This window comes from Pantherophis guttatus, chromosome 6, assembly GCF_059756535.1.
Source record: "Pantherophis guttatus breed Tessera chromosome 6, ASM5975653v1, whole genome shotgun sequence".
NCBI classification, from domain to species: Eukaryota; Metazoa; Chordata; class Lepidosauria; order Squamata; family Colubridae; genus Pantherophis; species Pantherophis guttatus.
Genome location: NC_142068.1, coordinates 45,455,473 through 45,482,613, shown reverse-complemented (window position 1 = coordinate 45,482,613; position 27,141 = coordinate 45,455,473). Strand labels below are relative to the sequence as shown.

The window sequence follows — 27,141 nt, the reverse complement described above, 5'->3', positions numbered from 1 at the left end:
AAAGGGCACACTTATTACCCTAGTAAGTGGAAGTCATGTTTCTTGACTTTGACTCATCTTCCTTGAGACAGGGACCCATCCTCTTATGGGACTAGATCCATTGTCAACTAAAGGGAACACCTGGCATAAAATTGGAGTGATATTGAGACAGAGACGGGAGCAAGGTGATTATGTTTTATTATGAAAAATCACTCACAGAACTCTCAGCTGCTTCAGCCCAGCAAAGTCATGTTTACTGATCCGAGTGATATTGTTTCCATTCAGTTCCCTGTGAAAAAGAAGGAAACATCAACAATGAAGAGATATGCAAGTCCACAATCCCCAGCACAAGCTCCCCACCTGATGTTTTCAAAATGTTTTGGCTACAGATTTGTTGAAGGTTAGCTATAGAAACTGGAGGCACCAAGCTGGGGAAAACTATTATATAGCAGTTCATCCATAAAGCATAAAGTCATTCCAGTTTTTGTATAGATTATTTATTGAGCTAGTTCATAAACTAAAGGTTCTTCCTGGACTATGACATTTTTGGAAGCAGCCTACTCTCCTGTTTCTTCATTAAATTGTTTATCTCATTCTCTTGCCAGTCAGTGCTCTGTATTAGTCCCTTATGAAATGCATTTCATAATCAAGAGGTATTTTTAAAATGAGCACCTTTCAGAATTCCTGTTCTACCAAGACTGCTACCACCGTACAGGTTCAAATTATCGTAATTAAGAAATTAGTAAAAAGTGGAAGGATTTGTAAAGTTCACCAAGGGAGAGCAGAAAAACAAAGAATTTAGGTCTGCATATATCAGAGGCATTAGATGGAAACTGAAATTAATAAAAAAATAAAATTTGAATATATACATATTTATGTGTGCTATTCAGAATGTAGCAGTGATAGATATTTTTGTACATGCTTGAATTTGAGATGATTAAGACTCACAAGAGAATGGAAAGGAATATGATAGAGGGAACCCATTGGAAAGAATGTCTATACCAGCATTTCTCAACCAGGGGCTGTCCACATGTGTTGGATTTCAGCTCTTTTGGCAATACTTGCTAGTATTAGGGCTGAAGGCCAATGACTAGAAAAGGCACAATTTTGTTAATTATTTGAATTCCTGAAGAAAGTGTGCAAAATGATTTTATATTCTGAGAGGAACAGAAATTTGCACAAGAAAAACTGCACTACTGATAGTTTCTGATTTCAAAGTCAACTAACCCACCTACAGATTGGCTAATAATGCAGCAATTGCTTTTCTACTCTTTAAAAGTTCAGATGCAAACTAGTAACAGGTGTGCAACTTCTCTCAACACTGCATAGCAGTGATAGGAAGCCTGTTAAATGTTGCTTCACATCAATACTAGGAATGGATCGTATCTCCTAACTCTTTGAGAAATTGGGCTATATTTGCTGTGAATGATAATAGCAAGTTAAAGGCAATTAGTTAGCAAAAGAAAGGAGGACAGCCACTCATTTAATGACATTTTAAAAAAAACAGCAAAGCCCCTGGATAAAATTGTAAGGCAGGAAAAACTGCCAAAGTAATTTTATCCTCAGCCGGATACAATCATAATAATAGTGATTCTCTCTTTACTGGCATGTTGTGAAGAGAAATTTAAGCCCTCCCAACAAGTTCAGAACCTCTAGAGAATGAGAATTGACAAGGACCTTTGAGAGAACGTCATCAGAGTTCTGTAAAGACAACTGCTGGAAAGAGTTTGTCACAGCTGCTAACACTGGTTCAACATTTATGCACCTCAGCAGGTGTTGGCAAACTGCACTCATCAGACAGAGGAGGAGGAGGAGGAGCAGCAGCAGCCGCCGCCAACCGCCAGCTCAGGCTCATGATGTGTTTCTGGGGTATAACCCAGTCAGATTCAAGAAAATGACTTCCACAGCAAATTGCCATTTATATTGCTTGTGGTATCTGGAGACCATCTTAGAGATTGGACTATTGTCTTGGGTACCAGTGTGAAGCAAAAGCACTGTCACTCAAATGCCCCAGTGCCACAGGAATTTACATATTCAATTATGGAAGTACAATCATTGGGCTCTGGGCTTTATATTTTGAGGAAACTCTAGGGCTCAAGAGTTTTGATTGCTTTGGTGTTGTTACTTGGAACCCTGACATAATCAATGTTAGAAGGAGATCAATAAATTCCTAATATAGTGGAACCATTGTGAAGGCTTGACGCATACACACATGCACCGCTTGCTCATTTCAATATAGTAACTAGAGTGCATCTCTCTGAAAAGCACTTGGCAGTGACCCTGCCAAGTAAATGCAGTGGTATTCCTGATTTTTAGCATGATAGTGGAGAGAGAATCCAGCTCCAAGAGGGAATGTTTTGCTTGCTGCTTTTTTGTGTACTTTAAAATGAACAGCTTTGAGTGTTGGCTGCATTGACCAAGGTTTTCCTGGTTCCATGAGGTGCTAGCAACTATAATCATATCTAGAGACTCACCCTGGGTGTTGCGTGGAATAAATGAAAGAAAATTGCTCTCCCAATCAGAGGCATCTGCTGGGAGTGGGGAAGCAGGGGAAGGGGAAGTAAAAAAAGGGCAAGATATTGGCTATGACAGAGTGATGAAGACCCTCCCCGCCTTTAAAATTGTGTTTCCTGAAACATATTAAAAGAGTGGGCCTTTGATTGTGCCCTTACTTCCATTACTTTAGCCAGAAGAGAATGATCAAATGGGTTTTACCACAACTATATATGCAGACTAGATATCAATTAAGGGTATACATAATATATGTTACTGCTCCCAACCGCTATATGATAGATTGACTTGAAAAGTGTAATCAGTCAAAATCCCAAGTAACCTAAAGGTAAATTGATGAGACTATACCCCGCCATACTTTCTAGCTCTTTACAACTTCAAATTTTGGGCACTTTTCAAATGAATCACTGAAGTGTTCCTAATTATACCTCTGGGATCAGTAGGCTACCCAGTGACATTCTGAATCCCAGCATTTTGCACGGCAGTACAGTAACTGTCCTTTTATTTTTAAAAATTAAAATATTTTTTTAAAAAATTAAAATCAAGTAGAGCAATGAACTGGGGATACCAAGGGAAGTGTTGCTGATAGACTAGCATCCATGAAACCACATTGGGGGCCAAAGTCCCTCTGCATAAATCTGTAGGAATATGGATATTTTGATTTAATCCAAATGATTAACATTTTCCCTTTTTTTGCTCATACCCTTTCCCACAGTATATGTCCATCATTTGTGCCATGCCATAGGAAAGCTACTGCCTCCGTGTTCAGAAGAATGAGGGACAATGATAAGCAAGAATGGAAATAACAGCTGGTGAAAAATCATTTGCAGTGAATCTACTTGACTCTACAGTAGTCCTTCCACTTCCAAGTCTCCATCCATTCTCCAGGTATTAATTATTGTCTGCCAAAACTAATCTTCTACCAAAACCAGGCTTAAATAGTATCTTTGTTCCTTGTCTCCTTGTGACATAATGTGATTTGTGAACCTAGCTATTATGGCTTGCATTTGGGAATTTGCATTATGTGTGAACCAAGTTACTATGGTTTCTTCATCAAGCTATTGCTTAAAAAATATGGATTGATATGTACATTTCACATTATTTCCTCTCTGATATTGGAACATGCTATCTTACGGACTCAGGCTTGTAATCAATTTGCCCTAAAGTTAACAAAGACAGAATGGTGATAAGAAACACTGTTCTTAATAATACTGGCCTATATGGGAGATAAATTTTAAGTAGCAAAAAACATCCTAGATAAAAATAGCAATTTTTTTACAGATATCTGGACTTTGAAAATCATCAGCATCTTAATGACTGGAAAAATATTCACCCATTCTGTCTATATATGATGAAAGACAAAGGCAATTTTCACCCAAAAAACTTAACTTGTTAAGTTATAGAGCTAGAAACTTCATTTATATAACACATGTCAGAAAGAGACTAGCAGATCCAGGGGAGGAATCAAGAGGGAATTAGCCTGGAATCTCTACATAGTCACAAGAGGGCAAAGTCCGACCCCTCTTGAATGCTATTGAACCTTATCTAGTTTGGCTCAGATGCAAATCAGCAGTCTGAGAAGACTCCTGTGTTATAGGCATGAACAATAAAATAGCTAATTGAATTTTTCATGAGTGAATCTCATTGTTTCCTTCCGACAATACACTAAGCTTGTTTAGTGTTAAACAAGCTTAGTGTATTGCAGTATTTTGTAGGGTTTTTTAACTAGCTTAATATATTGTATGAATCAAGTTCATTTGGTAGTCTGTGGTTCAATATATTATGCAAACTCAGAAAAATTGGTTAACTCAATAAACATATTAAGCACGCTGTATGAATACAGTCAATAACAAGAATCAAAATTACTCAGGATACCATGTTAACTCTAATCCTAACCTTATCTGTCTGACTGGATTCTCTACAAAGGACAACTGGCTAGTTGTAATGGAGGTCCAGTATGCAATAGAAATTTGCCCCATGACTTCTATGAGTTCTATCCAAGGCAAATCTCATACTGATTTTTTTTTAATGTAGTATTATTCTTAGCCCAAAGCCTTGATGATATGGCTGTAACAGTGATGTGTGAAAAATCTATAGTGATATTCTTGATACTGCTCAAGAAAATAAAGTAACAATAGCCATTTTGGGAAAGTTATCATTTCTGTGCTGCTAGGATCATTCCCACCTATTCATTCTGCAGAGAAGCCTGGTTATTTCTGATGGAAGCTCAAGTTCCATTTCCGGCTTATTTCAATCAGATATAATAATAAAGCCCATTTGCTGTTTAACATTACTTTAAGTATTTTAAATATACCGTAGATGGAGAAATCAACTACACTCAGAGCAAAACATCAATTAAATAAATGAGAAGGTTACAGGTGTGTCTTTAAAAAGTAAAATAAATTACACAGGACACAAGAGGATGTGTTCTTTCAGAATAAAATCATACTAATCATACCTCACTAGTTAAAACTGTCACATCCCCAAATTGTTCCTGCACCCAGCAATGTTTAATTAAATAAAAAACAAAAATATATTCTTGGAAGAGTGCAAGCTGTAAATAATACTATGCTAATGAGAATCAGACATGCATGTATGAGACTGTGAAAAATCTGTCACATGCAAGAGGTTTTGGTGTTTCACATCGGGAATTCACTTTCCCCATTTGACTGCAAAGAATCCCTAAATATAATACCTAACTATTTCTCTACATTGTGAAAAAACTACCTTTTCTAACCATGAGTGACAATAGGTCAGCAAATGCTAATCAGTAACCACTGAGTAATACTGCACATAGTTCCAATATGTGGCAAATCCCAGAAAGGTGGCCTACTATAAGGAGTCAGATGAAGTGTGAAAAAGGAAATGACAACCACTCCAATATTTTTTATCAAGAAACAAATGTACACAAACAGTAATAATGGAAGATGATTCCCAAGTAGAAAGGTTTCCATTGAACTATTAGAGGAGAGCAGTGGGTTTGAATAATACTGGTGCTTTCCCTGTGGCTGGATTAAAGCCAATAGGATACCTAGATATTGATGTGCTCAGAAATGTATTGCTATTGGTATATGGTTATGTTAGAATCTTGCTCCAAGGAGAATGTAATAATGTCAGATTATGAAATGTCAAAACCTAATGCTACTGTTCTAGGAATCAACAAATTGAAATGTATTGGAATGGGAATGTGAGAAATATCTTCCATTATGGGCAACATAAAATATAACATAAAACATAAAAATGTAAGAAGATGAAAGTGGCCTCTGTTGTTAAAAGGTTATCAGTGTTAGTACATCAGATTCTCTATATTCTGCAAGCCATGACACTTATAAGCCCTAATTGGTTACACAAATAGAACTTGTACTGATTGCTGCACAGACAATAAACTCCTTGCAAAATTACAGCTTGAAGAAAACAAAAATCATCAGACTAACAAGAAACAAAACAAAGTGAAATGGTTGCCTGCTGTCATGTTGAAAATAGCTGAAGAAAAGCAGAAAGCAACAGACAGGAGAAAAAAACTACCCAAGCAAATACTGAGTTTCAAAAAAGACCAAGAAGATATGAAGAGTTATATTTAAATAGGCAGTGCAAGGAAATTAAGGATAACAATCAAATAGAACAAAAAAAAAAAAATTGCAAGCATTAAGAAAATTAACAAAAATAAAAAATAAAAATATTTTACCCAGAAGTAAGCATGATTAAAGATGAGACAAATCTACGGGAGTAAGAAAATATAAAGGAGAATATATATGTATATATATTATGACTTAGTCACTAACCTAGAACCAGACATTCTGCAAAGTGAAGAGAAATGTCTTCAAAAGTATTACTAATAATAAAGCTGCAGAACTTCACATGCCAGGCAAAACTTTTTAAAATCTTATACAATGAGGCAGTAACAATACTACATGGATATGGAAACAAAACACAAGCCTAGAGACTTTTATATTCCAGGACGAAACAAGGCAGTGCTACAGAATATCCAAAATACCGAATAATTGTACTTATTTCACATACTGGTAGGATAATGCTCAAGATTTTTCAATCCAGATTTCAACATTACATACAACAGAAGCATCGAAGAAATAAGGGCCCTCAAGATTGCATTGTGTTGTGGCCCGCCAGCAGCCTGTGCGGATTGTTGCTGATCCCGATGACAAGGAGGCTGGTGTGGTGCTGCGCCAGCAGCCTGTGCAGCCAGCATTCGAGTCGGACAGCGAGGAGGCTGAAGAAGATGTGGTGCTAGAGGCAGGGATTCAGTCAGAGCCTTCAGAACCTCTAGAGGCTCCTTTAAGTGAAGAGGATGAAAAGAAGGAGCCTCTTCTCAATGCACGGGCACGCAGAGCTGCCAAAAGGCAGGAGTGGTTCCTCAGGAGGAGGTCTCCTCGAGAGTAAGGCTTGGGGCTAATTGGCCACTCCCTTAGCCTATTTAAGAAAGAACGCAGCTTGCAACAAGCTGCAGGAAACAACTTTAGTTCGCTAATCAACACGTTGGGATTTCTCTGCAATCTTGCTTCTGGGCTTTCTGCCAACTCCAGTAAGACTCTGACTATCTTATCTGTGGAATTCTGGCAGGCTGTTAAGAATGCTTATTAACAGCCGACATTTGCTAAAACTGTGTTATTTGAGTAAACTAAGTTTTGTTCAGAGTTTGTGTGTGCTGTGTTCTTTGGGATCCGTAGCTGGGGCAGAACAGATTGCTAACATCCAACAGAAATGGAAAAGAGCATTTTAAAAAGACATATTTACTGCATTAATTATAAAATCGCTTTTAATGTCTGGACCATAAAAAATTAGAAAAATAGGGATAATGTGCCACTTGCTGTAAATATTGTAAATTATGTGTGATGACAAGAGGCAAGAGTTTAAACAGAATATGGAGTAACTAAAGGTTCAGAATAGGGAATGTTATATTATCACCTTATTTATTTGATAAATCAAAAGCAAACTATTAGAGAAAAATGCCAAACTAGGAAAAATAGATACTGGAATTAAAATTGTTGAAAGAAATATCAACAGCCTCAGATATACTGATGATATCATTTTGGTAGAAATGAGGAAGACTTAAGAAGTTTCTTGCTGAGGTGAAAAAGTGCAAAAATTGTCTGCTGCTCAATTTTTTAAAAAAGAACTAAGGTTATGTCAATAGACAATTTCAACCCAATGCAAACAGTGAAGAAGAAGTTGTGGTGGTCAACAGACTTTATCTCAAAAAAGGCTCAAAAATTGTACCGGGATAATGCCTGTGTCTGTGCCATGAAACAGATGTTGCTTACCTGAACGTCCCTTTTATGCTTGCTGCGAAGACATTCCTACGTCTGGGTTATCTTCACTCTGATTCATTCCATCGAGTGCCAATCATTCCCTCTGAAGCTGGTCACGCCATCCCTTCCAGCTTTCCATCAGTCTTTTTCGCGAAGGTGATTATCATAGACAAGAGTGGACTATAATGGCTTGAATGTTGTAGGGACACCAGCTGCAGAGGGAAACAAGAAAGAAACCCCCCCCCAAGGCCAGGACAAGGCGAGATCACGGGCGGGACGGAATGTCTTTGCAACATGCATAAAAGGGATGTTCAGGTAAGCAACGTCTGTTTTCCTGACTCGCTGCTCAGACATTCCTACATCTGGGATATACCCAAGCTCAAGTACTCGGGGCGGGGATCGAAGCCCCTTCCTGGCCCTGGGTAGAAATTACTGATTGTAAGACACGTCTGCTGAAAGTGGCATCAGCAGAAGCATAAACATCTAAACGGCAATGTCTAACAAATGAAGAAATCGAAGACCGCAAGTGGCTGCACGACAAATGTCATCAATAGACGCCTCAGTGGCCCAGGCTGCCGAAGTAGCGGCACTGCGTGTAGAATGAGGCAGGATTCGTCCTGGAACAGGGTCACCCCGTAATTTGTAAGCCTTAGAAATACAGGCTTTAAGCCATCTGCCCACAGTCGCAGAAGAAACCTTCTGTCCTAGAGAAGAAGGCAGGAAGGACACTAACAATGCCTCAGTCTTCCTAAAGAAGGCAGTAATACTAATATAGCGCTTCAAGGTCCTACGCACGTCCAACGTGTGTCAACGTTTTTCTGAAGGGGGATGGGGATCCGGGCAGAAATTTGGAAACACGATGTCCTGCGCTCGATGGAAATGAGTGTTAATTTTGGGGATAAATGCCGGGTCCAATCGGAGAACCACACGGTCCTGATAAAACACACAAAGGTCACTTCTAATAGAAAGAGCCGCAATCTCGGAGACCCTACGAGCAGATGTAATTGCCAACAAGAAGGCCATTTTTAAGGTGAGGTAACGTAGAATAACCGTACGGAGAGGTTCAAATGGAGCCGATGTCAATGTCTGCAGGACAAGTATCAGGTCCCATGTGGGATACCTATGTATCGTAGGAGGTCGGAGGTTCGACGCACCTTGCAGAAAGGATTTGATCCGAGGATCATGAGACAAGGACTGCTGGTTGTCTCCAACGAGAACCGTAGCCAATGCGGCAACCTGTCTTCTGAGCGTTGAAGGAGCTAGACTGTCAGCGAAGCCCGAATGGAGAAATGGAAGGATATCTGGAACCGAAGCCGAAGTTGGATCTACATGATGAAGAGCACACCACTTGGCAAAGGCCTTCCAAGACTCATTGTATATGCGGACAGTCGATGGCCGTCTGGCCGCTTGGATGATAGAGATAACTTCACTTGACAGGTGACTCTTAGTCAGCCGTCCTTTCAAGCACCAGACAGTCAATCGAAGCCATTCCGGCTCTGGATGTTGTACAGCGCCTTGAGTCAGAGAAATCTGATCGGGTGGAATTCGCCACGGTTTCTCGACGGATAGGGACAGATCGGCAAACCACGCCCGCCAAGGCCAATGTGGTGCCACCAGCAGGAGATCTGCTTGCTCCCTGATCACCTTCCGAATCAGGTTGGGAATGATCGGTATCGGAGGGAAGGCGTAGAGGAGCCCCCGAGGCCACGGGGATTGAAGAGCGTCGTGCCTTTCTGCACCCAGCATTGGAAAGTGGGAAAAGAACCTCGACAGCTGTGTGTTGCATGGAGTTGCAAAAAGATCCAGTACTGGGTTCCCGAACCGACGAGACAGCTCTCGAAACAGACAAGGATCCAATCTCCACTCCGAGTGATCTAACAGGCCCCAGCTGAGCAAATCCGCCTCGCGGTTGATCTTTCCAGAAATATGCTCCGCCTTCAATGAGAGAACGTGACACTCGGCCCACGACATCAACCTTTCCGTCTCCTCCATCAGCAACAAGGAACGCGTGCCCCATTGACAGTTGACATGGGTCTTCGTGGCCATGTTATCAGGAACGTATTTGTGCAGCACTAGTTGATGAAAATGAACCAACGCCAGTCGTACTGCCCGTAACTCCAACCAGTTGATGCTGTGAAGTTTTTCCGCGGGAGACCAAGTGCCCTATGCAAGGTGGGATTGTAGATGGGCCCCCCAGCCATACAGACTGGCATCCATGGTCAAGATGACCCGCTCCGGTTCCAGGAAGCGAGAACCCTGCCGGAGAGCCAGAGAGAGCCACCAACGGAGAGAGAGACGTACTCGTGCCAGCACTTTGACCTTGGAGAGAGACTCCCCTCGCCCCTGTCATTGGAACAGGAGAAGGAACCACTGAAGATGTCATAAGTGGTAACGCACCCACGGAACTATTGCAATGCACGAGATGAGCTTCCCCAGAAGCTGGGAAAGCAGGAGCAAGGGCAATTTCTTGTGCGTCAACACCTGAGTCATCAGGTCCCGAATGCTGGACTGATGGTTGGGAGACAAGGAGACCAGGCCTTGAGCAGAGTCTATTACCGCTCTGAGATGTAAAATTCTCATCGTGGGACATAGGTGGCTTTTGTCGAGATTCAGGGTGAAGCCGTGGCGTTGCAGAGACCAAATCACAAGTTGTCTGTCCATGTCTGCCTGAGAGAGCGAGGACTAAAGAATCAAAATATCATCTAGATAGCAAACCAGACAGACTGGCACCTCCCGGAGTGATGCAGCTAGAGCCGCTAAGATCTTTGTAAAGGTTCGTGGCACTGACGAGAGCCCAAACGGCATCGCTTTGTATTGGAAGTGGTTGGTGGCAAAAGCGAATCTCAGAAAACGTCTGTGTGCTGGATGTATAGGCACATGAAGATAAGCTTCCTTCAAATCGATCGATTGCATGAAGTCTCCTTAGCGGATGCATTCCAGGAGAGATTTGAGGGAATGCATCTTGAAGCGGTGATACAATACATGCCTGTTCAGTTGCTTCAAGTTCAGAATTCCTCTCCAACTCCTGGAACTTTTCGGAACAAGAAACAAGGTTGAATAAAACCCAGTCCCCGCTTGACCATCCGGAACCGGCTCTATGGCCTCTATTTGAAGAAGATGTTGTATTTCTAGAGTCAAGAGCTGTCGCTTGGCTGGTTGGGAGGGCCAAGGACACTGGAGGAAATGGTTCGGGGGAGTGGAGGTGAACTCTAAGAGTAGGCCGCTGGTAACTGTGTGAAGGATCCATGCATCCGAGGTGGTAGTCTCCCACTGTGGTAGAAGGCTTGCAGCTTGCCTCCAATGGGAGTCAGGAGCCACGAGTCACTTGCCTCGATGGGAATAACGGGCAGAAGAGCCTCTGAACGGACGGCGGAAACTGGATTGACGTCTGCCACGGTCCCGAAAGGAAGCCCGGACGGAAGCAGGCTGGTAGGAGAACGGCGTGGAGTGATGATATAAGGAACCGCTGGTTCCCTGGTCAGGACGAAAGGACTGCCTTGGGTAAGGGGAGTATCGTCTATCTGGATATCGAAATGCAGAAGGTAAGACCTTTTTCTTATCCCTGTTTACTACTAATACAGAGTAGCATGATGACCAGGGCAGATCTGGAAGCAGGTCTAAATGGACAGCGTCCAAAGCCTGCAGACTTTCTCTGTGCCCTAGAGAACCAAAACCCATGGCGTGAATGTCAAACCGCGCCAATCCACAAGAAAATGGCGGGCGGGTAGTGGCGGCAAAATGGCGGCTCGGGAACCTCCGCAGAATGACAGCAGCAGCCAAGCGCTGGATGCAGGGCCAAAGAGGAGATGGTGACAATCAGGAAACTGGTCAGGCGAAAATGCTGAAGGCGGGGAACTGCAGCCTCCGCCAGGCGCGCCCCTGAAGGAAGAGTATGCCAGCCGGCAGGGACTCCAATGCTGCTAATGAGACAGTAAGGGCAAGCGGCAAATTAGACAACGGCAGGGCCGAAAATGCGGAGGCGGGATACCGCAGCCTCCGCAAGGCGCTTCCCTGTAACTAGAATATGCCAGCCGGCAGGAATTCAAATTGCCGCTAGTAATTGCTGACGGGCGATTGAAAAAACCTAAACAGCCGAAGCTGCGATCGCAAATGAGGCAAAATGGCAGCAAAATGTAACTGCCTCAAACGTGGCAAAGCAAACAGCGTGGAGCGGCGTCCGGAGCCCCGGATCGCCTACTCACGCGTCAAGCCACTGGGAGATGAAATCCCACGTCGCGCAGCCCCACGTCCAAAATTAGAGATCAGAAATTGCTCAGGTAGAGAAAATGTACTAGAGAAAGGCACTCGAGTCTGAAACCTTTCACTGAGTGAAAAAGACTGATGGAAAGCCGGAAGGGATGGCGTGACCAGCTTCAGAGGGAATGATTGGCATTCAGTGGAACAAATCAGAGTGAAGATAACCCAGACGTAGGAATGTCTGAGCAGCGAGTCAGGAAAACAGAGAGTTCTGGTAGTTGGGGAAAAGGCTATGAGACAGATCTAGACAAAATAGCAAAGTGGAGAGCCATAAACTTACTAAGTGGTTCATACTGTCAGTGCTGTATCTCCCAGATATGCCTGTGAAAGCTGACAATCAGAAAGGCTGAATGAGACAACTCTATTCCTTTGAAATGTGGTGGAGAAAATTGTTATGATTATCTAGGACTCCAGGAAAAAACAAATTATTCAATACTAGAAGTAAAACCAGGCTGCTCACTAGAAACACTGATCATTATGAAAATAAAGCTTAAATATTTCAGACACATAATGCAAAAGCCAGAGTTACTAGCGAAATCAATGACTTAGAAAAATCGAAGGCAATCAGAAGAAGCTGATGGGGGATAAGATGTCTGGATACAGTATTATCATTGTTAACACACACAGGAGGAATTCAAAGAAACAATTGCTGAGAGACAGTGATTGAACAACTGAAGAATGAGATCCTATATGGAGAACAACAGGTTGCGGAATATTTCTTTTTGTGAATCATGATTTCTTGTCAAAAGCATCATATATACTGATTAAATCTTGTTGATTAGTGAATTCTAATAGTATGATGTGAAATATCCATAACTGGATATCATATCATGCTATTAGAATTCACTAATCAACGTTTGTTGATTAACTGGATATATATAACTGGATATTTCCATTTTTTCCCCTCTATCTCTTTTTAAATGATGTATGTCAGAGGTGTGGGATCAACATGAGAGCTATATGAGTTTTAGTTTGCAGCCTTGAGTTATTTCTAAAAATAACAAAGATGGGAAATAAATAAATAAATACCAAAGAAAGATCAATTCCCCAATCTGAATTCTATCTTAATCACTTCTCTTATTTCATTTGTCCTAAGAGAAAATACATGCCCAATTTCCTCCTAAGTAATATCTAGTTCTGACATTACAAGCACACTAAGAAGTTCAAACCAGTGATCTGTCATAGTTATGGCACATTACTTTGGATAGATTTTGCAACTTTCAATTTCAGGCTTAAAAGCTAAGAATCTGGTAGGGTCAGTTTATCCCAATTTTTACAAAACCTGATGTACTGAGTGATGTGAACAATTATTAGAAATCACCTGACATTCCAATCTGATCTTCATGCTGAAATTCATCCAGCCCCCCCCGTTAGACATTCCTTCTAGGCTAGGAATTTGGCTACTGGAGGTGAATGATGGGAACCATAGTCCCAAGACAACTGGAGGTATTCATATTGTCTACCCTTACTCTTGATATTCAGAATCCAATTTTGTACTTTTTCAACTTGGAGCTGTCCATAAGATTCTTGTGAACCAAAAAACAATGCTGCTAAATCACATCTAATTCCAAATACCTAAATATTCTGGACAAGGTTAGTAGAGGTATTTCTTCTCTACAATAAAATCAGCATAACCCTTCCTACCCTTCTTCTCTCCTTACACACATATGTGCACACATACACTCATCCAGCTGTACAAGGCAAGGAATGCACACTAAAAGAGTTAGGTGTTGTTTTAAAATGCAACACCCTTTCTTTCTCCTAAGCTCTTTCGTGTTTTTCCTTAACAAGTCCAGAGAGTACACAAAAGGTGTTAACAAAAGCTATTGTTCCCTTCTGCATCACCAGGAAAACTCAATCCAGTCAAAGAGATTAAATAAGAGTATATCAGAATGGGTTGTCTTCTCGATCTCATCATTAGGGAGTAACTGAAAATGCCTGAACAAATATTAAGCATAAGATAAAAGGGTTTTTTTCAAGAGCAGAATCTGTGAAGCATTATAAAGTGCATCCATCTTGTTTATTTATTTATATCCCACATTTTTTCAAAGTGGTTAAAGGCAGTGTCAGGACTGGATTACAGCCAACTCATACGCTAAACACAGATCAGATTGGTGCCCCTTGGCCTTTCCATGCCTTAACTGAAAATACATTAAGACTTAATAAGTGCTGAAAACTAGAACTGAGTGTGGCAGTGAAAGATTCAAGGGCATGATAGCTGGGAGGGAAAACCTCTGTGTTACCCTACTTCTGTTGATGCCCTTATTTTGCTTAATGGTTAATCAGGATGGATATGAGGATCTCCCCTCATTTTACCATAGCAGCAACTCTATGAAGCCACTTGGATGAAGAAGGAATATCTAATACCTTAGCCTTTACATATATAATGATGCCAATGAACACGATGCATCATTTGGAATTAGATTTTAGTTTGGGAAATTAATAGCAGTTCTACTCTGTCCTTGTGGCTTTGTTCTGTTTATAGAATATGAAGTCCTGCGGGGAGAAGCTTTGTATGATACTTGTATGTTTTCTCCAATATAGCAATTATCCCATTCCTTAACCCTTGGGCCTTGCAGATTTATGTAAAAGATCTGATCTGGAATCTGACTTTCTCCCTCTTCTGTCTCAGAGACACAAGAAAAGTTCCAGTAGTTCTTCCTTCAAAACAGAACAGCCACTTTTCCAGCATTAGAATGTCATCAATTCTTGCTGTAAGGTACAATAGGATCTCAGTTGTATCTTCTCTTTAAAATATACAGTATATTGTTCACCTCAGGAAATTTTGTGGAGAATTCCACTTCTGTTGCTCTCCACTCGCAAAGCTTAGAATTAATTTTCACATCTTCATCTGTTAAATGAAACTTGACTTCTTTCTGACTGCCTGAAAAAAGGTGCTTTTCAACTTCAAATTTATATGATTCAGGTTTAATCAGGCTTCTGATACAATGGCTACAAGAGCTAATCTTCTGAAGTGCTGAAAAAAAAAAGAATTAACTGAATATAATGGAGATCATTTTGCTATGTCCAGAAAAAGACTCTGTGTCAAGACATCTGAAAATATATTTGCCTTCTTACTTATGTGCATTACTTCTATTTACTGCCTCTTACAGAACCTAATGTAACTGTTCTCTTTTTCTGACACATACCGGTAATTGTGCGCCTTTTCCTTTCCCTGCTACCAATTCCACTTTGATCAAACAAATGCCAGCATAACGTTTGTTCATTATCCACATTGGCAGCCCTTATATTTTTCTCTGCCACTGCTAAATGAGCTGGGGATCTGCCCCTTGTTATAGGCAGAGGCTGGTTTCTTCCTCTGGCTTTACAACCCCCTCCCTACTTCCGCCCCTCAAATACCACCAGGGGAAGGCACCGCAGGAGGAATGGGGTGGGTCTGCCTTAGGTCTGCCTCGGATACTCTAGGCAGGTTTGCCTACCACTCCTGCACATACCATTTGAGCCTCCCAAGTGAAAATAGTATGAAAAAAAGAAATATACTGAAGATACTAAATAATTGAATTTCCCAGGGAGGAAGGAGGCAGATCCAGCCATGAGTGTAGCAAGGTCCTGCAGGGCAGCCTACACGCAACTGATGCTAGACAACTGTTCTCTTGGGAGGTGGAGGAAGGGACTGAAACTGACAAATTATAACTAAATTATGAAATAAGCAACAAAGATTCCTGATTGAGTAGTTTTAAATTACTTGAAGATGAGATGGGAGGATGCAAATATAATAACTAATTAAATACATTAAAAAAAACCTGTGTTTCATTCAACCCCACAACAACCTCCATGTGAGGATAGAATAACTGGGAAGAAGTCACTCAATGGCTGCTGTGACTAAGGATGGACTACAACTGGGTGTCCCTTTTTCAGTCCAACACCTTAAAAACCATGCCACATTAAGCAGAATGACACAAATATCTCCCCTCTCCTTCTCAAAAAAAAAAAGTGACACTGGCCATTCAGAGTATTGTTAAAACAGTGTTTCCAAATATGTCCCTTCTTCTCCTCCCGCCCTTCCAATGGAGTCCTGTCTTCATTCATGTTGACAGCTGGAGAAAAACTGGTGGAGATGACTGGGTATGCAAGGAACTCAGGAAATAGTAGTAACGAAGAGGGCCTATGGTGGGAGAGCAAGCAGAGGTGGAAGCAAGTTAGAGACAAGAGGTGAGGGTGAGCCATGCCTTCCATACGCCCCAAACACATAGCTGGTCATGTTCACAATAGACACTGTAGGATTTTATGTACCCTAAAGCTGTGGTGGAGTAGTGAGATCTTATGGAGAGGGGGAATATTTTTACACTGTGACACACAGGTTCTTTGATAAATCACAAATGAGGACGTCGGCAGGATGCTTTTATTTAAACCAAATACCGTTCTCTAGGTTACGGGATATATCAGTTCAAGGTCAGGTCTTTTGAAGACTTGAAGAGACCAGGGGGACAATGTTCCTTGTACTCTCTTGCCCCGGCACACATGCAGAGGATTTTCATTCCACTGCATCTCAAGTTAATGTAATTTTTCTTCTCTGTCTGTCTGCCTGCCTCTCTTGGTGTCTTTGGCAGATTGTCTTTTAAAGTAAATACGGGCATAACTTGTTTTAGTTTAATATATTTCTGTTATTGCATTGGTTTAACGTATTTTTCTATCTGAATCTTTCAAATACTGAAATATAAATTGGGTAAGGTCTCTTCATATGTGTTGCCCAGGGAAACAATGTTCTGTTCAGCTTTTCAGTTCAACAACAAAGAACCTTAAGATGTTACAGTGCTGTTTGTCACTCTACCAGAATCAGGTTCCTATTAATCTGCCACTGACTTTCTATATGTTTTGTCTGAGTCAACATTACAAAGTTTCCTAACTTTGTCTGCAAGGCCACAATAACCTACAGCTATTAAAACCAACAATGAAATCTTTATCAAGAGAATTTCCATCTCATAGTAGAAAAAGTTCACAGTAGAAAAAGAAAAACCAAAGTGTAACACAATAGGAAAGACAAGCTATATAGCAGCAGGAGTAATCAGCAGAGAAAGAAGGGAAATGGATCTGATCCCGATTTGGGAGAACAAGGAACATAAGACCATTCTGGTTATTACTTTTAGTATGGGAGCTATGCGCCTTCTCAGTTTAACACATGCATTGAATTGCCTTTAGTGGCCAATAAGAAACTCATCACTTTGGGAGGATATATATCAAGTTGAAGGAAGATGCAGTTATGCTATAATTCAATGGGCTGCAGTCAAGTCTTCCTTCCAACTTTTGAAGTAAACTCAGTCAATGCACAGTTGGTGCTCTTCAAGAAAGTATACAAGACCTACAGGCATAGTGAAGAAATTGTTGTGATGTTCTGCAACTTAGCATTTACACTTCAAGCATCAGCTGGAATCTATTCCTCTTAAAGCTCAAAATCATTAGAGAAATATCTCTTCCTAAGATGTGTTGCTTTCCTTCCCTGCAGCAGAATCATGACTGCTGTGCCTGAAAATCACAGGACCCGATCTTTGTGGGGAGAGCAGCAAATTATATGCAAGAGCTTATTTGAATAAAGGAAAGGTTTAATTGAGCCACAGGTATAATAACATAGATTTGATTATAAATACAAGGTTTCTTATTAATGAAAAAAGGCATTCTGAAAGAAGACCATGGCAAATCCTTTCTATTGCACTGCCAAGAAAATTGAATGTCTATAGTCATCAGAAGTTATCTCAACTCTACTGCTTTTTTACCTTCAGTCATTCCAACCATAACATGAAATTATACATACAAATGCACAACACACATACAGATTATGACACTCCATTCAAAGCTAATATCCTCTGAATCTGATCTACCATCAACTGGTTTGATTAACACTACTTTAATAGTCCTTCATAATACAGAGACAATTCTCACTCTTAAAAGAAGACACAATTCAAACTAAAGGAAGAATCTTACCCACTTTCCACTCTTGGATCAAAAGCATTTTATTTATGATGAGCTGGAGTATAAAAAGCATATTTTAAAAGGGCAAAGGCTTTTCAAAAAGCACTGAAGCATCATAAGCAAAGTGCAAAGTAGCAATTACTGGTGACACTAGGTCTAAAAATTCCAAGCACAAAAGAAGTAAGAAAAAGGCCACTGTACCAGGTTCATGACCTGTCTAACACAGCACTATTGCCATTATAGCCAATCAGAAGCCTACAGAAGAACTGTAGTATAGTCGTCCCTCCCATTTATGTTCCCCAGCACCTGGTGTTCAGACAGTGTGGTTGTATTTGCACACACGTTGAATCACAATGCCACACTTTCACTTAGAATGGTGGACAAATCCAGCCTATGTTGGATCATTGTGTCATATGAACTCTGAGAATTGGATAAACTAAGCAAGCTTTAGTTAGGTTAACCATGAGTAGCTCTGTAATAAGTACACAGCCACTGTCTTTGATATTAGAAATTATATATAGATACTATGGTTAACACACAGCCTGATCCACTCACCTGATTTCTTTTTCTAATTAAAATATCAGTGGCATCTGCATTTTCTTCCTATTGTTCTTTGAGCTCTCGGTTATCATATGTTGTTGATTTCCTATTTATATTCCATCCATACGTGGGCAGTTCTTCTTCCATAGGTATGGTCCATTTAGAAACTATCCATGTCTAGTCATCATTACCAGACTGCTTAAATGTTCTCTGCCAACCTTCTAAGACTAAGAAGCAGCCAAATAGGTCATAGTCTATTGTTAAATTTCTATCAAACTTGTCTATCTTAAAGGTTTGTTGTGAAGCTAAAATTCTGTTCTGATTTCCTGGAGATATAAACGTATAGTTTTCCTCAAACTATCTGCGCATTTCAGAAGCCACTATAATAGATTAAAAGCAAGCGTATATAAGGCATAATAAACACAAGGCAATAAGAATTTGTAGGAAATCTATTGTATTTTATTGAAAAATGTTCTCTGAAGGCAAATTCTGCAGCCTTACTGCCTATTAGTGTTTTTTTTTTCCATCCCTGGGGCAATCCATCCTGGTTAACAACCTCAGCTCCATCAATACAAACACTGCAGAGTTTTTAAACTAATATTTTTTCAGCACACAATTCCATGGAGAGGCGAACTCAGTGTTTCCATGGCAATATACTGACAGCATCTGCTTGGGAAGTAGCTGAAGGGAGAAATTGGAATAGAATTGCAAATTCCCCACCACCCAGGCAAGGATCTGAAGGAAATGAAATGAAACATGACTGCCATTGTGATCTATCACAAGCCTATAATGCTACTTCCATAAGGAATCTTGTCTTGTGCCAAAACAGTGAACTCTCCAGTAGCAACTTAACTCTCATATTAGCTAAATGTATCTGAAACTTTCAAAATAGATATATGCATATTCCATCTAGAATTATTAGCTCGTTTGTCCCTTACAACATCTGGCTATTAAAAAGGAATAAAGTGGCTTCACTACTTCCCATTTATTCCAAAATAAGATCTGATGTATATCCGTATTTTCCCAAAGCACATATGGCAACAATTTTTCTAGGCAAAAGGTTTTGAGTGATTTGCCTAGTACCACACTTCAAAAAGTAGTAACTGATTACACTCATCTATTTAACGATTTCCCAACTGGATAATAATGGGTGAAAATCTCTGGGGGATGGGGGTGGGCTGTACCCAAGCCTTTCAGGAACCACATATGTAGCTCTTGACATTGAAAGGATGCACTTCTGCCTACTGACTAAAAAGAAACACTAAAGTTTCTCTCAGAATTATTCTGTGATGAATGAATTATGTGATTCATTCTGGGATACAAAATTATGTATAATTTATTTAGTTGCAATTTAAATTTCTAAAACCATCCCATTCAGCAGTGGTTGTACCCTGTTTTCCCAAAAATAAGACATCCCCTGATAATAAGCCCAATAGGGCTTTTGAGCACATGCGCTAAAATAAGCCTTCCCCCAAAAATATTTAAATGCAGAGCTGGAAATCAGGTAAGATAGCAAGAGGAGCCCCATCTTGCTCCATGCACCCCAAAATAATAAGACCTCCCTGAAAATAAGGCCAAGCGCTTATTTTGGGGTTCAAAAAAATATAAGACAGGGTCTTATTTTTGAGGAAACATGGTAGTAACACCCAAACAAATCTGCAATACAATAAAGCAGAAAAGGAAAGGATTCTTGTAACAGGAGGAGCAAAATCATAAACCACCTCAGCATAATTTAGTCTAGGTGGAGACATATTCCAACTTATGGGTGTGTTGAGACCCATTAAAAGAAAATCAGGGTTAAAGAGAGATCTTAGGAGAGTCAACAGAAAGAGCTTCTATTATTTTAACAGCAATCTGGAACATCAGCACACTCTAGGTAAGGCCTGTCAAACTGGTGGCCCACAAGCCAGATGCGTCACACACAGGCCACGCCCACCCTGGCTCCACAAGGGCAAAAAACATTGCGACACGTCACAATACATCATGTGACGTGATCGAGTTTGACACCCAAGGTTTAGATGTTCCTTTGGAGAAAACATATGACTTCTGCAGGGCTGAAATACATACTATATAGGTAGTCTTATCTGTATTTCTGTTGTAATTGCTATATAGCTCATTTAATAATGTGACTAAGCCACAGAGACAATATACTATGAACTTTTTTTTTTTTTTAAAGGCATAAAGGACAATGAAACTGCAAAGCACGCTCATGTGAAGATAGTGCAATCGAGTCTAGAAGTTCTATGATTCAACCCAGCCACAAATTGAGCATTTATTAAGAACAGATCCAGTGGTGGGTTTCATATTTTTGTACTTCTGGTTCTGTGGGCCTGGCTTGCTTGGTGGGATGGCTTGGTGGTCATGTGAATGAGTGGGCATGGACAACTTGATGTCAGTCACAGCCACGGCCACTCAGTCACATGACCACCCAACCTAGCCACACCCAAAGAAAAAGGTAGGAAATTTTTTTGAATTTCTACCTATCTACTTATTTTCTGCCCAGGCCATAATCTATCAAAGACCTCCTCCTGCATGCTACCCTGCCCTCCCTTCGTCAGTCATACACGTCACCCCATTTCCCCTCCTTCAGCGGCCCCAGCCCTACTCCCGTTTCCTCCCCCACCCCACCTCTTTCTCCAGGCTCCTTACCTTCCTCCCGTGGTGGCTGATCTGGACTCCGGAAGGCAAGCTGACCTCCGGTAGTTTTTGGTGGCCTCCAGCCAGCTGCCACTGCCAGGAAACAGTTCTCAAAGAGGCAGTGGCTGGCCGCAGGCCGCCAAAACCTACCAAAAAAGTTGCTGCCATCAGCGCTCTGTTCTTCACGCTGGCTGCGTATGTGTATCCCATTGTCTGCTGCGTTGCGCTCGGACTGACGCAGCACGCAATGGGATATGAGTTGCCGTTTTTCGGCAACTTTCGGTAGCTTTCGATGGCCTGCGGCCAGCCACCGCAGCCACTTAGTGGCTCTCAAAGGGAGGCTTTTGCTTTTTCATTGTGACTGCGAGAAGCCTCCCAGCCACTTTGAGAGCCATTGGGCAGGTGGGCGGGGCAAGTGAGCGGCAACCAGGCTACCGGTTCGGGGGCATGGCCATCCAGCAGTCGCTAACGATTCGGTGACCCAGGCCAAATTACCACTACCGGTTCACCTGAACCGGTGCGAGCCAGTAGAAACCCACCACTGAACAGATCCCACCTCCCCACCATCCTGCTCCTGCCTTCCACATCTTTTAATTGAGCCACACTGTTTGATTTTTTTGTGTTAACTTATTTATGTTTTTAATTTATATAATTTTTATCTTTTACAATTGTAAACCGCCCAGAGTTACCTTAAGGTAAGATGGGCAGCCAATAAATTTTACAAATAAATAAATAATTGGAAGGTCAGGATGGTTAACTGGAGCTATCTTATTCTTTCCTAGAAGGATAGGTTCACAATAGCACTTGGTAAAATGTAAACAGATGCATCCATAGGGAAGAGGTCAAAAAAGTCAAGATGACAGCCATAAGCATGAGATCAAAGCCCCACCCTTTTTTCTTGTTGGCTGCATGCTTGTGGTTCTCATCCTCAGGTTTCTTTGTTTTTTACCTCTATCACAGCAAACAATTATCTGGACATGACCAAACTGGATTTCAGTAGGGTCTTCTCTTAATTTAAGGGATTGTGACATAAAGGTGTTCCTTTCACCTTGAGTATACCGATTTTGGCATTCTCTCCCCCACATCCCCAAAAAATATTTTTGCACATATTTGATACCTACTTGGTTTATAATGACATATTTTGTTCTTTGTTCTATATGTTACTTGAAAACTAACTTTTAATTTCTTAAAGAGAAACATGTAATTTACAATTATAAAAAAATATTTGGACCTTCACATACTGGAACACGCAAATTTCCCATGAAGAACTACAGCAGGGTTATAGGTTTTTTGAATTTGAAACATTGGAGCTTGGAAGATTTGTTTCAAGTTTAAAGCGGTTGTTCAAAAGATGAAATGTAGCCCAGGATTACTTTAAGTTCAAGGTATGTGCTTTAAAACTGAAAGGAGCAACTCATTTGCAACTGAAAACATTTTAGATTCAAAACATTTTGCACATCCTTAATCTACAGCATATAATGGTCTTAAGAAAAATCAAGAAAAGATATCACTTAAATAATCTGAATCAGGTTCTTCCATGTCATAAAAATAAGTGAGGTGTGAAAAGTAAGACTATCATTAGAACACCATGGCAATACAGCTGATATAGTTCCTGTAACTCAGAAACTTTATAAAAAAGAGATGCAATTGGCTATTCTGGAAGAAGCTATGGCTCAATTGATATGCTTATCTTAACAATAAGGTAGGGCCGCACTATAGCAAGGCTTCTCCCCATATCTATCTAGCACTGTGTAAAGAAAAGGAAATGCACAGGCTGAATGTGACTGAAATGGCTGCTTCCCATCCCAGCACTGCTTTGCTGGTGACACTGCAATGAAAAATCACCATGCCGGTTGGCCTGATTGCTTCCTTTTCAGCCTTACCAAAGCAGCATGGGAAACAGCCACAATGCAAGAGCTCCTACCCATTCAGAGTTGGACCTGTGAGGTCACCCAACTCTTTCATACAAGAGATGTTGTTGTCTTTGCAACAAATGCTTGTCTTCGGGTTGATTGTCAGCTGACCATATGTCACCTGCTTAAGGCCAGCGACATGATGTTGGCTGTATTTCTACCTAGAATTTATACATTGATTCCCCCACTTCCCGGGTTCTTATAGTAGTAACTGCTGCCTTGACTTTATTAGCGTTTATTTCAGATGCATTCATATGATTTTGTTTTAACAGTTACATTTTTATTTTAGTATCTTGCAGAATGCCATTAAGAATAGCGAGTGGTATCTAGCAATCTGTCTGCAATGTTAGTTGCTCACCAAATGCTCTCTCGGTGCCTTTCTTTAGAAAGAACTATCCATGAACTGTTCCAGCTTGGTATTTATTTCTGAAGCTAGGACACCAGGGGACCTATTTGTTAAAGAAAGAGGCCCATATATTTGGTGAAAGGCAGTCAAAAAAGCATCGGAACAGCTCTTGCTCTATCTCCTAACATATTGCCTCCCCCAGATTTGCCAAAGAAAAACAAAGCTCACATCTATAAACAAAGTTTACTTGGCTAGCTAACTTCCTTAGTGATACTAAAGGAAACAAGAATAGCATCTGCTCAAAGAACCACAGAACTGTGGTACCCTGAACCATGCAAATACAGGAAAAGTGTGAAGCAGGGGCAGGGGGAAGATATTAAACTTTGGAAAGTCTTTGGAAAAGGTTCAGTGCACATTTTAGAGCAAAATGCAGTTACCTTAAGGATATTATGTACTCCTTTTATTGTATCATCTCAGTTTATGAGAATGCAGTGCTGGTCTACCTTTAGGCATGAAAAGCTGATTTTTGGAAATAATAAAAACTGGTTTTTTAGTTACTGTATTATTGCTTTCTATTATTAGAGAGGGAATGTGAGCCAGTATGGTCTAGTAGTTAAGGCATCAAGCTAGAAACTGGAAGACTGTGAGCACTAGTCGTGCCTTAAGCATAAAAGCCAGCTGGATGTCTTTGGGCTAATCACTCTGTCTCAGCACACAATGTCAGGCTTGGTGACAAGCCAATCAGTCAACTCCTGGGGCAACCAATGGATGAACACATGGTTGATTTCATACCTTCCTGCAAAAAAATGTGAACCCTGCACTCGTAGGAAAAACACTAAGAAGAAGAAGAAGAAAATACTAGAGAGGGAGAGAGATACTTGTAGAATTTACTGCTAAAGGTTTCACACTAATTTAACCTGAGCTGGATACTCTGTACTTGGCTTCAAAATGCTTATCATTTGCTGTTTGCTTCACATAAAATATCTCAAGTTGGTCCTACTTGCAGCTTACCCTAACCCTAACCTTGCCGCAGAGTTAGAAAGATACGTTGGATCAATTCAGGTATTACACAAACGTGCTATCATTTAGAATTCAAATTACTGTTTTGAACATCAAACATGCAGAAAGAGTAAGAATGTTTTTTCTGTTTTTACAATGATTGCTTCATAAATTCCTGACTCACTCTTGTCTCCATAGAGCAGCATACAAATATCATTTAGGTATGATTTGCTTATTTGGATATCTTATCAAATTCTATTAGTACATTATTTCTTCTTGTGCCTTGGTAGACAATTGAAAATAAATGGTTTTCAGTTTGAACATCTAATAGAAGAAAATATTAGAAAAGAAGACATCCAATAAAAGGCAGAAGACTAGTAAAATGCATCCATGAACACCAGCTAACAGTCAGAAGACACAATGAAAACTCCTTAGTCTCACAATAGATAAACAGACCCAACCTTAATTTAACTGGAAAAGGTGAGCATCCTAGACCAAGCTAAATAAATAAATAAAAATGCTGGGGAATTCCTGGAAGTTTGGTATTCAGACAAATCAGCCAACAATTGACATACAGAAATAAACTGTATTTGCATACAATTCAAAATAGACAATATAAATGCTCAGAAAAAAAACAAAAAGACTGGAATACATCCCCTCCAGTAGCCAATACCCAGATAAGCAGGGATTAACATCAAGCCAACAATCAGGTGGAAAATAAAACCCTAATCAAGGAACTACCAAGGAGAAAACCACGCCCCCACTAAAACAGGCAGGACAAGTACTCTATATAAACAGAGAGTAAACATCACACTCACTCACACTGATGAGTGTGACTCACATTACTTCAGTAATGAAATGTCTCCAAGCATACAACCAAGCTCGGAGAACATCAAGAATTCCATAGTTTGGATGTCATTTTAAACCTTGATTTTCATTAAGCATAAAGTCTGAATTGAGGCATTACTTTATTCTTAGCAAGGCATTAAGCATCAGAGCAAAACCAATTTCCATAGCACATTTTCTGCTTTATATGAACATCTGTATTCTTTCCAAGTACTGTATGAATTCATATAGAAGTTATAACTTTCCAAGCAAGCATTTGCAGATACAACCAGCATCAATTACTGAAGCCAGGAAAGTGTCACTATCATCCCAGGAATTGCTTCTGGCTATATGTATGATCACCAAATTCATAATTTACATCAGCCATCCCATTTCCATATATAAAATGTGAAACAGCCCTAACAGAATTAGCAGTCTAGCAACCTGACTCCTTCTTACATTTGTTTTTGCTTAAAATAATAAAGTAAAACATATCTGTACAGATAGCTGTGTATCACTCCATGAACTGCACTGTACTAAAGGTTCTTTGGAAGTCTAAAAATAAAGAGTGCAGCATAATAAACAGCTATAATAGATTATTTTCCTCTCACATATTTCGATTGTTGGACCAACAGAATTAGTACCCAGGGTTAACTAAACAAGTGCTTGGACTTTAATTGGTCAGATGATGGGAGCATTTTAAAACCTGTATAGTACTTTTTATAATAGTAGGAGTAGATATAGGAGTAGGAGTAATTTTTCCTGAACACAATTCCCCTTTAAACAAGGAGATCTATATAACATATGCTATCAATCCCTGTATGTCTGAGGAGGAGGAGGAGGAGGAGGAGGAGGAGGAGGAGGAGGAGGAGGAGGAGGAGGAGGAGGAGGAGGAGGAGGAGTGTGTTCATATTATCCATAAATTCAGAAAGTATTCCTGAAACCATTGCATTCCTCCTCTGCCAGTTTTGATGTGAGCAAGCAAGAGTTACAAGAAATGACAGCATTGCAACTGTAAGTAACAAACTAGATGCCTCTTGTCAGCACAGCATGGTACCCATTCTTGGTATTATGCCATTTAAGAGCAGAATCTTGTATGTGAGGATCCCGCACATGCCAGGTGATGGGCAGATTCCATTCATCTATGCTCCCCAAGCAGCTCCTTATGGCTCAGGCATAATAATGACTTCAGTGAGGGCAATTAAGGTGCCAAAGAAGGAAATGCCATTAAAGAAGACATCACGCAGGGCTGCTAGGAGAGTTCACCAAGACTGCTTTGTTGTGCACAGAGGTGTCCATGGGCGTATGACCTAATTAGGCTTAATCTGAGAACATTAATTGGTTTGTAGGAGGAACAACAATAGGAGGGGTGGGTCGCCCTGTACATGATCCTCCAGATGCACAATAGGCCAGGCATCCTCAAAGCCTAGAATATGGCTACTTCCAGCCCATAGCAGCTGTAAGTCCTGGTAGGGGAGGCTGTAACTGTCACTGGACTGTCTCATTTCAGTCTCCAGAAGGATGGATTATACCCCCACATCTGGCTTTGATGAGCACAGAGGGAACAAAGCTCAAGCTAGGAAGTAAGCAGCTAAAGGGAGGAAAGTCACCTGCTTGCTGTGAAAGTCCACCCTTAGTCACTTTCCAAAGTATAAATCTCACCAGAATGCCGCAATGCTACCATATCAAATGAAATGTTCATTGCGCTGCTGTTTGTATCATTCACGTCAGGTGTAACCGTTGCTCTGCCCAGCAAGGGGAGTCCCTCCCCTTTGCTTCTGCTTCACTTTTTGCTCATACAAACCTTGCCTTGGAATATTTTAAGCCCATTTTCATTCTCTACTAGGTTACCTTATGCTTAAATCTATAAAAGTATATCCATTGCACCAAGCAGCATACCATCTATCTGGCTTCAGGACACGCAATTCTTGGGGGTGGG

At 40.6% G+C, this 27,141-nt stretch overlaps 1 protein-coding gene across 2 annotated transcripts in view; it reads right to left on the bottom strand.

Annotated features, from left to right (window-relative positions):
• Positions 1-27,141, bottom strand: part of SLIT1 (slit guidance ligand 1) — a 145,845-nt gene that overhangs the window by 116,450 nt on the left and 2,254 nt on the right. For both annotated transcript variants that reach the window (XR_015728626.1, XM_034439889.3), the window contains exon 2: positions 197-268. Coding sequence is in view for 1 of the 2 variants with exons in the window: in XM_034439889.3 (XP_034295780.2) it covers positions 197-268 (72 nt within the window). In the remaining variant the exon portion in view is untranslated. The remainder of the gene's footprint in view (positions 1-196; positions 269-27,141) is intronic.